At 34.9% G+C, this 14740-nt stretch overlaps 1 protein-coding gene across 1 annotated transcript; it reads right to left on the bottom strand.

The window, feature by feature from the left end:
• Window positions 1–14186, bottom strand: serping1 (serpin peptidase inhibitor, clade G (C1 inhibitor), member 1). Its single transcript, XM_056463951.1, has 9 exons — window positions 14144–14186; window positions 12600–12873; window positions 9761–10099; window positions 8443–8649; window positions 8220–8363; window positions 5434–5637; window positions 5218–5357; window positions 2722–2944; window positions 1–429 (listed from the first exon to the last, which is right to left on the bottom strand). Exons 1-9 carry the CDS (start codon window positions 14174–14176, stop codon window positions 179–181), a joined length of 1815 nt encoding a protein of 604 aa, XP_056319926.1. The 5' UTR covers window positions 14177–14186; the 3' UTR covers window positions 1–178.
• Window positions 14187–14740: the final 554 nt, after the last annotated feature.

The raw sequence follows: 14740 nt of genomic DNA, 5'->3' as shown, positions 1-14740 counted from the left end.
CATGGTGTAAACGACATCTTTAATGATCGAGATTCTGCATGCATTCTGATTCTATGCATAACATGATATTGTTACATAAATGCAATTTTTATTTGTGATAAATGAATGAATGTACAACAGAATGTTTCATTTATTTATGGTGGGGTGCTACTGTGATGTTTTTCGTCTCTCTCTTTTTTCATGGATTAATAATTCTTCCCATGAATAGAGGAGCTGCGGCCTCATCGCTCCACAGTATGAGTACGAAGGGCTGTAGAGCAGAGAAGAAGAGAAGGAGCGAGAAAAAGAAATGCTTGTGGGCGGCGGCGGCCTCGACCCCCTTCTCTGTGAGCGAGAGGAAAGCGCGGTGACGAACATCTGAGATGAATGATTCAGGCTCCCCTGGAAACATTCCACACAAGTTAGGCTTGTTGAAGAGATCTGACAAACCTAAAGAGAGGAGAGGTGAGAACTGTTATCTGCTGATTTACTCATCCTTGGAAAAAACTCTATCTCTTATATATATATATATATATATATATTCATTCATTTTCTTTTCGGCTTAGTCCCCTAGGAATCAACCGTTACAGAAAGTAAAACACAAAAAATAATTGAAATGCTAATTGATTTTCTTTTGCATGTTGATATTTTTTACTATTAAAAACTATTTTTATCTTCTGTGGGTTATTTTTAAAATATGGTAATTCTAATAGTTAAATCAAATTTATTTGACTTTTGGAAATCACCAAGCCCTGTTATTGTCCCGCGACCATCCCCCCCCCCACCCCCCCCCCAGGGGGTCCCGACCTGGGACTGGAATCACTGGAATAGGTTATGTATATACAGACATGAACTAATTATGAACAATCTTGTACAGCATTCATTAAACACACTTCGACGTTAAAGCATTATTTAAATTTAAAGTTGTGCTTGTTAACAAGTACTATGAATGATGAATAAATGCTATAACAATGTAATGTTCATTGTTAGTTCATGTTAGTAAATACATGAACTAATGGAACCTTATTTTAAGTCTTAGCTTTTTTGTTTGACATAGCACGCATATTTTGTAAAATTATGTCAAAATATAAGGGAAATAATTTTCCTATAAGCATTGAGTGTATTAAAAAAAGCATATAGTAATTTTGATTATATTTTAGTTGTTTAAAAACATCTTAGTGTCATGGGTAACAACACCTAGTGATTTGAAGGATAGTGACAGTATAAAAATGTACAAATGACAATTAATTAGTATAAGTTTAATATTAATTAAGTATTTAATTTAGTATAATTTTAGTTTATTTATTATTAATATGTCATAAAAAATTATACTTGTTTTAAATCCGCCTGACAAGATTGTTGGGATTTTCCTGTAAATCATATAACAGAAATATGTATGTCAGCCATTATTTTTGCTCAGAAAGCAAAATTCTAATGTACAGGGGAGAATTATTTAAAGCTGTATAACACTTTTGTTGTTATACAGTTACTTTTGACGTTGACCCACATGCTTTTCCGTATCAATAAAAAAGATAAAAGAAAAGCTCCATAAAATTATCATAATCACAAGAAAAGTCTGCTTTCAATCTGAGGATAATATCATAGTTTTGACAGAAATTATTTAAAATGTTTTATATTTTCTTCCAGGGCTGCTCAATATATGGTTTCATCATCGATATCGCAATGTGTGCATTTGCAATAGTCACATTGCAGGATATGCAATGTTGAGTTGGAATTATAGTTTATTTTACAGTCGATTATAATCTATGCAGAGTTTAATCATAATGGAGTAAGTTTATCATCTGCATGTGTTTTTAAAGAGATAGTTCACTTTACTCACTATTTTCATTTCACCCTTCACTGGTTTTAAATGTTTCTTTTTTATGTTGAACACAAAAAGAAGATATTTTAGTAACTCATTACTGTTTGAAACAAGTGAAGGGTAAGTAAATAGTTTTAAATTTTTGGGGAAACTATCCCTTTATCCCTTAGTGTGAACATTTCAGAATTTAAAACATTTGACCACAAGAAATTGTTAGTAACTTTAATAAAGATTACATTATATGCAATGAAGGCTATGCAGTGTTGATTATTCATTATCTGTACCTGAATACTGTTAGATTCTCCAGAAAACTATAATTCACTTTTATCTTTGCTATAATAATTCATTAAAATAATATCAATTATTTGTTCACCCCTCTACAAAATCAGTTCTTTCCAAATAAAACTGTTTAAGTCATCTGGTGAGATTGTATTCACATCGCAATATATATTGCAGAAAGCCAAAATATCGCAATATCAGATGTTTCCAATATCGTGCAGCCCTATTTTCTTCACAGATCCTAAGAAATCTTTTTAACTATGATAATTATATATGATAAATATTTATATATGATAAATATTTTAACTATGATAATTAATAATGTGCAGTATATTTGTACAAAATCCCCCGTGTTCTGCTTAGAAAATAGCTTACAGCTTTGGAGCAAAATGAAGATGGGTCAGTTGTGTCAGAATCTTCATTTCTGAGTGAACTATCAATCAAAAAATGTTTAGTTTGTCTCTACATAACTCTCAATAGTAGGTTAAAAAACCCAGCAATATTAGAAGCATCCGTTTAGATGTCCCATTTAGGTACTTTGGAGTCAAGTGAAGTAATTTTTATAGCAATTTATGAAGTGCAAATTTTCAACGCAGCTTTATAAAGAAAATGGGCAATAAATAGAGAAAATAAAGTCTTACCCATATTTCTCAGTAACTCATCCAGTTGTGTTGTCATTATCAGTTTAATTGCTGGCAGCGTCACCTCAGCGGCCTGGGCTGGAGTTTTGTTCATCTCAGAAACCATTTCTTCAAGAGTGTTGCGGTTTATGTTGTTCTCCATCAATAAAAAGGATTCTTCTGACAGTGTGCGCGGGACCAGAATGTACAAGCTATTTTGGCCTGTCAGAGGAAACTTTCCAACCTGGAGAAATAGTTTAACAATTTATGCACACTGTAAAAAACGATTAGTTACTTTACTTTAAAAAAAAAAGTGAGTGAACCCATTGCCTTAAAAGCAGCAAGTTGATTTTACTTTTAAAAAGTCACTTCACCTCAGCTGATTCCGGCTGATTAGCTGCTGAACTCGGCATATACATCATATTTTTGTTTTGTTTTATGTGGCTTTACACAGCCAATTGCCTTTTGGAATTGTTTTCTACAATTATCAGATAATACCGCACGCTGTGTGCACTTAATTGTGCTCATTAACCATTCACGTGGCCTTCATTTCCCAGGTGAGTGGAATTCGTATATACTTGGTATATACCATCTCTATAAATGTATTTGTTTTATTGAAGATAATTTATCATTTATATTTTTCTTTAGACCTGTAATGCACTCCAGGATCTGACAGATTGATTAGCTTTAGGCTATAAAACAGTCATCTGAAACACTGTCATACAGTCCTACATCATAAATAGCCTTGCATTTACTAGCACAGACTATATTTGAAGTATTTGGATGTAATTTGCGTTTTCCTCCTGTAGAAAAACGTCATTAGAATGATGCTTAGCGGCTCAATGTATTACAACAGTGTTTTTAAAAGACTAAACACTTTATTGATATAGTATACAACCAAGCACAAGTGGTCAGAACACAAATGAGTCGCAGGTAATGAAGTATTAAGTGTTTCTTCCAAATAAAAGGCAGTCTAAACAAAATGCTAGCAGGCCTTTGTAGCTCCGCTCACGCTCCGCCTCTTTTACCTTGTTTGGTTACCCCTGGTCGGTGCGATGACATGTGAACAAAATAGCGACAGTTGGCCACGGCTACTTGTAGCTTCATTTGCGTTCTTCAGAAACCCATGGGTGACGTCACGGATACTACATCTTTATCTTTTACAGTCTATGGTTTTAATTAACAACATTTTTTAATTAATCAAATTTTTTAATATAATTATTTTGAGGGGATTTTCACCTTTAATAGATAGGACAGTAGAGCAGTGTTTCCCAACCCAGTTCCTGGAGGCACACCAACAGTACATATTTTGGATGTCTCCATTATCTGTCCCATTCATTTCAGGTTTTGGAGTCTCTTCTGATGTTATGATAAGATGATTCAGGTGTGTTTGATTAGGGAAAGGTTGAAAATGTGGACTGCTGGTGTGCCTTCAGGAACAGGGTTGGGAAACACTGCAGTAGAGAGTATCGACAGGAAAGCGTGGGGAGCAGAGAGAGGGGAAGGATCTGCAAAGGACCTCGGGCAGGGCGGGAATCAAACTCAGGCGGCCATGAGCACCGGAGAGCATGTGTCGACTGACTAACCACTACTCCATTGCCACTAACAATTATATATAACGCATATAACGTTTGTGAAATTATTGTCAAAATATTGGGGAAATAATTTCCATAGAGCATATAAAAATAGCATATAGATGTAAATTTTATTATATATTAATTGCTTAAAATCATCTTACTGACATGTGTAACGTTTAGTGATTTGAAGGATAGTGGAACAGTATAAAGATGTAAAAATGACAATTAATTAGTATTTTGACAGTTTTTTTATATTAATAATATATCATAAAAATGATACTTATTCTAAATCCGCCTGACAAGATTGTTTTTTTTTTTCCTGTGAATGACATGACAAAAATGTTAAAGATTTTTTAAAAAATTAAGATTTTTTTCTTTTAATAATAATTATATTGCTTGTTTAACATTAAATAAAAATGAGAGAAGACAGATTGTAAATAAATATTAAAAAGTATGAAACCCAATTTTTTTTTAAAATTGTAATTATATTTTTTATAAAACATGTTTATAAGAATAATATTCACTAGAGGGTAGTGAAGTGCTGTGATATTCGCTAGTTAAGGATATTTTTGAAGTATTTGTGAAGATAAATTGTTTAATTAGTAAATAGTAAAAATTTTTAAATGAAGTTTAATTACATTTTAAAGTAGAGTAAGGTTGTATTACAGGTTTCATTTACAATATAATAAATAATAAATATAAAAATAATGGCTTAAACATTTAAATAAACATTGTACTTTCCTTTGTATTACAATTATGTAATACCTCACTTACCTCCCAAATATATTAAATGTCTTACCACTAAACCACTTAATACCCTAAACAAAGTAAATCTAAACAACAATGTGACAGTATTCTGTAAATATCAAAATCAGTATCAGGTCAAAGGATCTCAAATAGTGCATAAATGTTTCCTGGGAATGACTTTGGAAACACTCACAACAGCCTTTAGCTGTTTGTTGTAGCCCATCTGCAGAATGTAATTGGAGCTGTAGAGAGTCTTCACATCTTTAGTTTCACCTGAGAACATGGTGAACTTTTCCTTGTTATTTGTGGACTCAAAAACGGTCTTCCATCTACCTGTAAAGCACAAACATGATGTACAGTATAAATTGGCTAAACGCATAGATATCCATATCCATCCAATGTCACTTACCATTAAAGTAGACTGCGTTTAACAGAACAAAGGAAGTGGAGGGATCCACATTATCAATTAACTCAGTGATTTTTTTGTTTGTCTTGTTTTCTACCCATTTGTTGATGAGAGCCACGTTTCGAGTGCTGTCATTAGTCAGTTTCTGTGGCACAAACTCATAGAACTCCTGTGATTGGTTGACAAAAGCTTCTGCCAGCTGTTGCTCTGTGTGGAAACAAAACTCCTCAGGTTATGCTATTGCCAATCTTTCCGACTTCTCCACTAAGAATGGTATCACACCTAAAAGATCACACTTAAGTGTGATAAGTGATAATTCACCCAAAAATGAAAATACGATCACCCTTTACTCGCTTATCCTTCAGTGGTTCCAAACCTGTTAGAGTTTCTTCTGTTGAAAGAATATATTTTTGAAGAATGCCATTGACTTGCATAGTAATTATTACTACTATATGTATGTATGTGTTTTTGAAAGTGACCTTCCATGTAGTGTGTAACACAGCACTAAGTGAATGAAAACATCCAGCTGAGGTTTAAATCAGAAAGTGTACCGTCTTTAAAACTATTGATTCTTCAGCGAAATAGTTGACTTAGAGACGAATAAATGAATCGAGTTGGGTTTGGATCTTTTGCTTGAACGCATCGACGTCGACATTGTACATCACCAATTATGTAGTTTGTACTTATGTACTCCATTATGTAGTTCCAGATCTGGTAAAATGTGAACTCGCTTTCCCTTCAGACACTAGCGGAGCGCAGGGGATCACGGGACTGATCATGTCACAAAGATGACGATTACTGACAGATGGAGACTCGGCTGCGGGAAATAAAGGGTTAAAGTTCATTTTCACAACAACATCACAGTATAGCCAACCTAGTGCTGTGTTTGTTCCTGTCATTTTTCTGATGATTGATACAATAACCTACGCTGCAATGCGGGATTCGCCAGCTGTTTGCTATTAAAGTAAGGAGCAGCTATTATGTATGGGACTTTGTCAGTAACTGTTACACTTCATATAGACCAGTTTCTTCTTCCTCCGGATTATAACATGTAAGTGTAATTAAAATTCAATCAGCGCAGATTAGCTTCACGCTAAGGAGGTGTTTGGGAACAAATGAATAGCTGAACGAATCACATAGGAGTCATTGGGATAATTTGATAAAAAATAAATGCATATTATAAGACAATGAAAGTGTTGTTTGACCTTGCATGCATACAGTATCAGCATGTTGTTGGAGACCCCTAAAACCAAAATATTACCTTTATGCTAATGCAAAATAGGGGCTCTTTAACATTTTTCGAAATATATTATTTTGTGTTCAACAGAAATTTAAAAGATAACTTTAAAAGATTTGAAACTACTTGAGGGTGAGTAAATGGTAAGTTAATTTTCATTTTTGGGTGAAATGAAATGTGAAATGTTTTGTAATACTGTACCTGGACTTTCCTAGATGGCACACTGTAAGAATGTCTTATTACAAGTTTGATTGTAAAGTTTCAAACCATTGTTATAATTATCTTTTGTCATGCTTTAAAGAAGTATAATTATTTTTGACATGTTCACTTCACACTTAAGCACATGTAAATATCTCAGTTGTAATTTTAATTTAAATATATTTAAATATATTTTTTTACTTACTGGTGTAATTATCAATATATTTATATACATGATATAAAAGTTTTAAAGGGCACCTACTTTACTTCTTTTACAAGATGTAAGATAAGCCTCTGGTGTCTCCAGAATGTGTCTGTAAAGTTTCAGCTCAAAATACCCATCAGATTATTTATTATAGCCTCCAGAATCGGCCCATTTTGGTGTCTGAGTACAGTGTACTTGTTTTTTTAGCCTGTGGCTTTAAATCTAAATGAGCTGCTTCTGCTCACTGCTCTGAAATACGTGTCTGCTTCTCATGCGTTACGTCAGATGAACAGCCGTCAGTGATAGAGACAGACACAGATGAAGCTGAAATACAGCTCATTAGTCAAAATACCAAGCAAGTTTATTTGATGTATTTGTGGTGGAGTCTTTCTGAAATGATGTGTCACACACAAATGCCGTTTGCAGTACATACACACAGACATACATACAGTGTGTGCGTTTTCTGACACCATGCGGCCGTGGTGATTATAGCAGTTAAGAATTACATGGCGATTTTACTTTATTACAAACATACTGTGTTTTAAAAACGTTTTAAACTTATAAAATGAATTGTTGAGGTGCAGCTGATCACAGAGAGTTGTAACATACATTTTAATCCCTGTTTCTTTTTATTACTGAGACATGGCGCCTGTCAATCAATTCAGCGGGCGGGGAAAACCTCACTCAAGTTGCAGTGCGCCTCAAACAACTGGATTTGAAGCCTATTTTAACGTCAGGAAATTTTAAAAAGATACTTATTGTGTTTCTATCACACCAATATGACAGTGGACGCACTTTGCCTACACAGTTCTGTCCAGACAGCTTACAAAAGATGATTTTCATCATAGGTGCCCTTTAAGAGAAATTTAAATTTGCTGTAAATACTTTAGTTTGGAAGAACACATTTTAAAAACAATAAAAATATGAAATAATCAGATGCAGAACAAAATAAGCTCATTTCAGGTAGTAACCAGGGAAATACTTAATTTGTTTTAGTTTCCCCTAGAATAAATAAACTTAAATGAGACCTTTTTTTGTTTTGTTTTGTTTTTACATTATTTCCATAGTAAGTACTTACTGTAAGTATACTTCTTTTCTACAATGGTAATGATTATTTGTTTTTTGTTTTTTTTTTCCTTCTGTATCTACCTGGATCATAAAAGATAGCAGAGGCCATCTTCAGTGTGTCCTTCATCACTCCTCTCAGTTTCTTCAATTCTGTGTGCAGGCAGGAAAACCCTAGAGGAAGCCCAAGAGCCTCTTCCAGCTGCATTCTGGTCTCACCTCGAGCACCTTCAGAAGAGGACCACAGAGAAGCTCAGAAGGCCAATCAAGACTTTTGCTAATGGTGTTTCTCCAATATAATTCTCACCAAGGAGCAGGTTTGAAAGAGCTGCAGCGATGCTGATGGGGGAGAAGATCAGGTTTGTTTTGGCTTTTGAACCCTTGAGTCTGCTGTAAACGGAGGTGGAGAATTCACCCAGTGATTCCTGAAGGATGGCCTTCCATGATCTGCTGTCTGGATCATTACAGGACTCCCATGGGTCCGTGTAGCCCTCGCAGCGGGGCGGAGGAGGTCCTGGAGAGGCAAATAATGCAGAACAAAATGGCTGAGAAAACTTGTATGTATTTGAGTACTTGTACTTGTTCAGTCATCTGCTATGAAACCCGTATTGTAAGTTTGCTCAAAACTGATTTTAGTTAACTCATAAATAATCTTGTTTAACAGTAGATGAGACCAAAGTAAGTTGATGCCCAAAGTAAGTATGATTATAATCAATTTCATTTTTTTTCTTTTTTCATTTCTTTCTTTTTTATATGGTAATAATAACAACAACAATAATAGTATTAATAATAATAATAATAATATAAAACACCTGATTCGTACACAAAATTACATAAATGTAAGTATAATTTAATACCAATTAAAAGATAAATACAATTTATAATTAACAATATACAATAATAATATAAAATATATATGTACAATATAAAAAAAATTAATACATATTTTAAATATATAGGATTAGCATTAAAACAGGGAGAATTTATTAATAAAACATTTATTAGAGTTGACTTTGTATTTATATTTCATTCCCAAGTAAAATGTTATAATAATACTATTATAAATAATTAATTGAAATATTTATTTATTCTTAAATTGGATCTGTTTTAATGCAGACAGACTTTGTACATCATATTAATGTAAAGTCATAAGCATAATTCAGTTAAATGTAACAACCATAAATTAAATGTATTTTAAAATGAATGTCTTTATAACAAATAAAAAAAACGTATCAATAATATAAAGGAATAAAGGTTTATATGTAATGTTTTTCCCTTTTATTTCTTAATAAGTAAGAATATATTTTTTTAAAAGACAGACTTTTATATTATTTATTTAATTATTTTATTTTTAAATAATGTTTTGTAACATCATTCAATAAGACAATTATAAATGTTTAACATTTAAAATTATTTCTTTTGGCCAACTAATATGTAATAATGATTTTAAAACTGGCACATTTTTATTAATTGTAATTAAATCTATTATATTCCTACATTTAAAAATAATACTAATAATAATAATACTGATTAAAGGTTTTTTGAATGTTTTAATTTTATTCCTACATATTGCTCTTAAAAGAGGCAAAACATTGCATTTAAAAAAAAGTGTATAAAAAGAGCACCTTCTACTTCCAGCTCCACCAGCAGTGTCTGATTTGTGTTTGTTATGATACACTGGTACATCCCGGCGTCTTCCTTTATGGTCTGACTAATCTTAATGGCCCAGTCCTGCTCTTCACGTGTAATGTCCCAGAAAACCCTCTGTGACAGCTCGTCCTTCTTCTCATCTTCTACATCTGTGTTTTTGTCAGGATTGAGAAGCACAGCACCTTGACCTGTCACTCGTTTCCACACAACAGAGGGAGATAATGTCTCATTGGAAAAGGAAACCTTGCAAGGCAGAATCGCATCATACCCAGCTTCTATTCTGATGATCTGCCATTCCTGAAGGAGAGGAGGGTCTGACAACAAACAAACAGTTTAGTTCGTTAATGGAATACATTGCTGGTAAATGGGGTGAAAAAAATTGTCATAATACATACCCAGTTGACAATTTTTTTGCATTAAATGTTTTCTAAAATCATACATTTATATGTATCTAAATGAAGCATTCGTTCATTAAATATGCACAACAGCGTATTTCTAGCACAATAATCTAAACTTTGTACGAATCTGCTGTTTAAAATTTTGACATATGTGCCCTGGACCACAAAATCAGTCTCATGGGTCAAACTTATTGATGTTTTTTATGACAAAAATCATTTAAATATTAGGTAAAGAACATGAAGACATTTAGTACATTTCCTACTGTAAATATTAATTCATTTATTTTTTCTTCCGCTTATCCAGGGCCGGGTCACAGGCACAGCCTGACACTTCCTCCAGCTCCTCTAGGAGATTCTGAGGTGTTCCCAGGCCAGCAGAAAGACAATTGCTTCATCCCAATTCGCATACGTATACTACACCCAAAAAGTATGTACTTTTTTGTGAAGGAAAAGTACACACTTTTGAGTGTGTAACAGAAGAGTATGAAAGCTCTTGGGACATACTACGTCCTCGTTAACAGATCGTTGTGTTGCTTAGTTACGAACCCTGTCAATCATCCACATTTCTTTCATATTTAATTTCCTACCTTATTGGAGAAGCAGCAGCAGCAGGTTAATCTCCCATTCACGAGTCTTTCATACAGAGAAATCCCCTCAAGTGTTTGGATAATTCTGCATTCAGACGTTAATTTCCAAACACATCTTTATATAAGTTCAGTATTGTTGTTGCAGATGAAATAACACAGAAAACGCGATTGAAATATGTTCCAGTTGGCTAGATTTTAATTAACAGTCATACAAACTTCTTTACCGGCGCCTCTCTACTTGATGGTTGGTCTCGCGCGTCCATCATGTTTGTAGTTTGTTTACACTTTTCTCCCGCGTTTGTAGTTCTAATCGAATTCACGTCCAACGCGCAATGTATTGTAGGCAATATCAGCGGTTAGAGTATGGACGCTTCTACACTTTGAGTTTTTACCGGAAATAGTAAACCATCCGGGAACCTTTGGCATACTCTTTTCAACATACTACGATTTGGGACATACTAATTCTACTTTCAAATACTATTTAGGATGGATAGTATGCGAATTGGGATGCAGCAATTGTCCCTCCAGCGAGTCCTGGGTCCTCCCTGAGGTCTCCTCCTAGTGGGACATGCCTGAAACACCTTCCTAGGTAGGCGTTCAGGAGGTATCCAAAACAGATGCCCGAGCCACCTCAGCTGGCTTCTCTTGATGTGGAGGAGCAGCAGCTCTACTCTAAGCACCTCCCGGGTGACAGAGCTCCTCACCCTATCTATAAGGATGCACCCTGCCACCCTGCGAAGGAAACTCATTTCGGCCACTTATATCCAAAATCTTGTCCTTTCGGTCATGACCCAAAGCTTATGACCATAGGTGAGAGTAGGAACGTAGATTGACCGGTAAATCGAGAGCTTTCGCTTCAGCTCCTTCTTTACCACAACGAACCAGTACATCGACCGCATTACTGCTGCCACTCCACCGATCCGCCTGTCAATCTCACGTTCTATCCATCCCTCACTGGTGAACAAAACCCCAAGATACTTGAACACCTCCACCTGGGGTAAAGACTATGCTCCAACCTGGAGTTGGCAAGCCACCTTTTTTCGGTGGAGCACCATGGCCTCGGACTTTGAGGTGCTGATTCTCATTGCAGCCATGTCACACTCTGTAGCAAACCAACCGCATGCTGAAGGTCCATGTAATTACATGTACAGGTTTAATATTTTCACACTATTTAGATTTTTATTAAACCCTCAGATTTCAGATATTCAAAAAGCTGTATCTTGGCAAAATATTGTCCTATCCTAACAAACCACACATACACAAGGTAACACACAAAGTAAAAAAAAAACGTTCATAATAAATATAAATAAAACTGAAGTTTGGTGTTGTGAACTTGGAGATTTATGGCTCAGTGCAGGAGGAAATAAATCATTTTGAGAGAATGACCTTTAGAAAAATGAACGATAGTTAAAACCAAAACAAAGTGTGAAAAAAGAAACACTTAAAATGTATTTTGCATGCGTTTTTGCTTTTGGCTGCAGTGTCTTAAGAGATAGATAATGCAAAAACTGAAAAATCTGTCATCATTTACTCACCCTAAACCTGTCGCAAAACTTTTTGAGTTTATTTTTTTCTGTTGAACACAAAATAAGTTATTCAAAATGTTGGTAAAGTTGAAGGTAAAATGATATCAAATACTATGAATGTCAATGGTTACAGGCTCCTACCATTCTTCAAACTATCTACTTTTATGTTAAACAAAAGAAAGAAACTCCAAAACGTTTGGAACCACTTGAGGTTGAGTAAACTAAGTAAATTGACATTTTTGGCTGAACTATCTCTAATTGGTGTTGAGGTTAAAGTCACCATTGCTAAGTAAAACTTCTGACCTTCCACCTGTAAGCTGAATGTTCTGCTCCGCCTCACTCGAGCTTCATCTCTGTAGCCTTCCTGCACACATTTGTACTGTCCACTGTAACTGCTGTTCACATTTCTGAGTGTCAGGATCTTTCCCTTCTCGCTCATTGTGCGTTGTTCTGTTTGAGGAGCCGTGAAGTTCCAGATGTATGTGGATCCAGCCAGTGCAGGAGCATCGTCAGGAACACAAGGCAGAGAAATGCTGGAGTATAGCAGAACCGTGATGTCGCAGGATGACAGGGAAAGCTGAAGAAAGGGGAGATTGAAAAACTGTTAAAACCAAGAACCAAGATGTCATTTTAAAGTCCACACAACATTTACAAAGAAACTGACCAAATAAATTGCATTGTGTAAATATCACATCAACACATCAGACACTTTACATGTGGGTGAGGTTTGATGACAGCATATTTCTGCATACATGTTATGTAAATTCATGTGTTACAAATAAACATACATGAGTGTGTCATAAAATACACTTATTGTTCACTAAATAATATATAAATCATATTAAAAGTAAAGTAATATATACATATTTGGCTATATTTAATGTGTATGTGTGTGTGTCTTTTGACGATGCAGTGGCGCAGTAGGTAGTGCTGTCGCCTCACAGCAAGAAGGTCGCTGGTTCGAGCCTCGGCTGGGTCAGTTGGCTTTTCTGTGTGGAGTTTGCATGTTCTCCCTGCATTCGCGTGGGTTTCCTCCGGGTGCTCCGGTTTCCCCCACAGTCCAAAGACGTGGTACAGGTGAATTGGGTCGGCTAAATTGTCTGTAGTGTTTGAGTGTGCATGGATGTTTCCCAGTGCTGGGTTGAAGCTGGAAGGGCATCCACTGCGTAAAACATGTGCTGGATAAGTTGGCGGTTCATTCCGCTGTGGTGACCCTGGATTAATAAAGGGACTAAGCCAAAAAAAATGAATAAATGTGTGTGTGTGTGTTTTTTTTATCATATTTATAACCATAATGCTATTTCTAATTACCTGCACTGTATAGCCTATCTGTCAAACATCACATTTAGTTCATAACGTCTTTGCTTCAGTGACTTTTTGCTTCTTTGAAACGCAATAAATGATGGGTAATTTTATATCTCTAGGCTTACTTCAGTATTGATGCTCCCTTATTCCCTAATGTTCGAAGCTCCCTTCATGACCTCCCTTAGGAATGCAATCCAAGATGGCTGATATCCGTTTTAACGTAAACAAAACGTACATCAACGGTTGAGAGGAGCGGCTCAAACCCTATGCTCAAACCCAGTCGTCAAAGAAAAAGACGCCTTCCACTATAAACGTAGGTTATTTGTGGATTTTTATTTGATTCCCAAGACAAACGGTGTTTTCCCCCTGAGGTTTAACTTCCAGTTGTATTGTTCACCTAAATAATCGCATTTGTGCTAATAAGCTAGGCTACAAATTTTTACGAGCACCTGAGTTAAATTAACACCCTTGATTTGTCGGTTTTCATTTTCTACAGCAAAATATTGGGTATAAGCATCACATAACATAATTTATTTACTTACACCAACACAGAACAACAGGAGAACGCGATACATAGTGCTGGATTCAGTCCTGAAGAGAAAAGAAAACATTTTGGTCAGTTACCTCACATATGTTACATAGCTAAAACGCCAAAACACCGATAAATAATACATAAGTTAACCATGGTTTTATATTAGAAAAAAAAATCACGTTTTTTAAACCATAGCCATGTTTACTACAAACACCATGGTTAAATTATGAATAATAGAACAATGTAATAATGATTTTACTGGATTAACCATTTTGTGTTTGTAGACAATGCAGATTTGTGACTGGGTGCAAGCCACATTTATTACAAATATCATGGTTAAATTATGGCTAGTAAAACAACGTGGTAATCATGACTTAACTACAATAATCATTTTTAAATTTGTAGTAAAGCATTGCTTAGTTTGTCTAATCAAGCCACATTAACTTTATTTCTAAAGCAGTTCCTACAATACAGATTGTGTCCAGGCAACTTTACATGTATAAACACTCAAAAAAGGTCAAATGCTGTACTGTTTCATCAATGCGAATTAAGTTCAGTACATCAAACAGTTCAACAGAAATGCAGTTTGTCAATTTAGGTAAAAAAA

The sequence above is a fragment of the Danio aesculapii genome, chromosome 8 (assembly GCF_903798145.1).
Source record: "Danio aesculapii chromosome 8, fDanAes4.1, whole genome shotgun sequence".
Lineage (NCBI taxonomy): Eukaryota > Metazoa > Chordata > Actinopteri > Cypriniformes > Danionidae > Danio > Danio aesculapii.
Note: the sequence above shows the minus strand (reverse complement) of the source record. Positions and strands in the feature narration are given on the sequence as shown.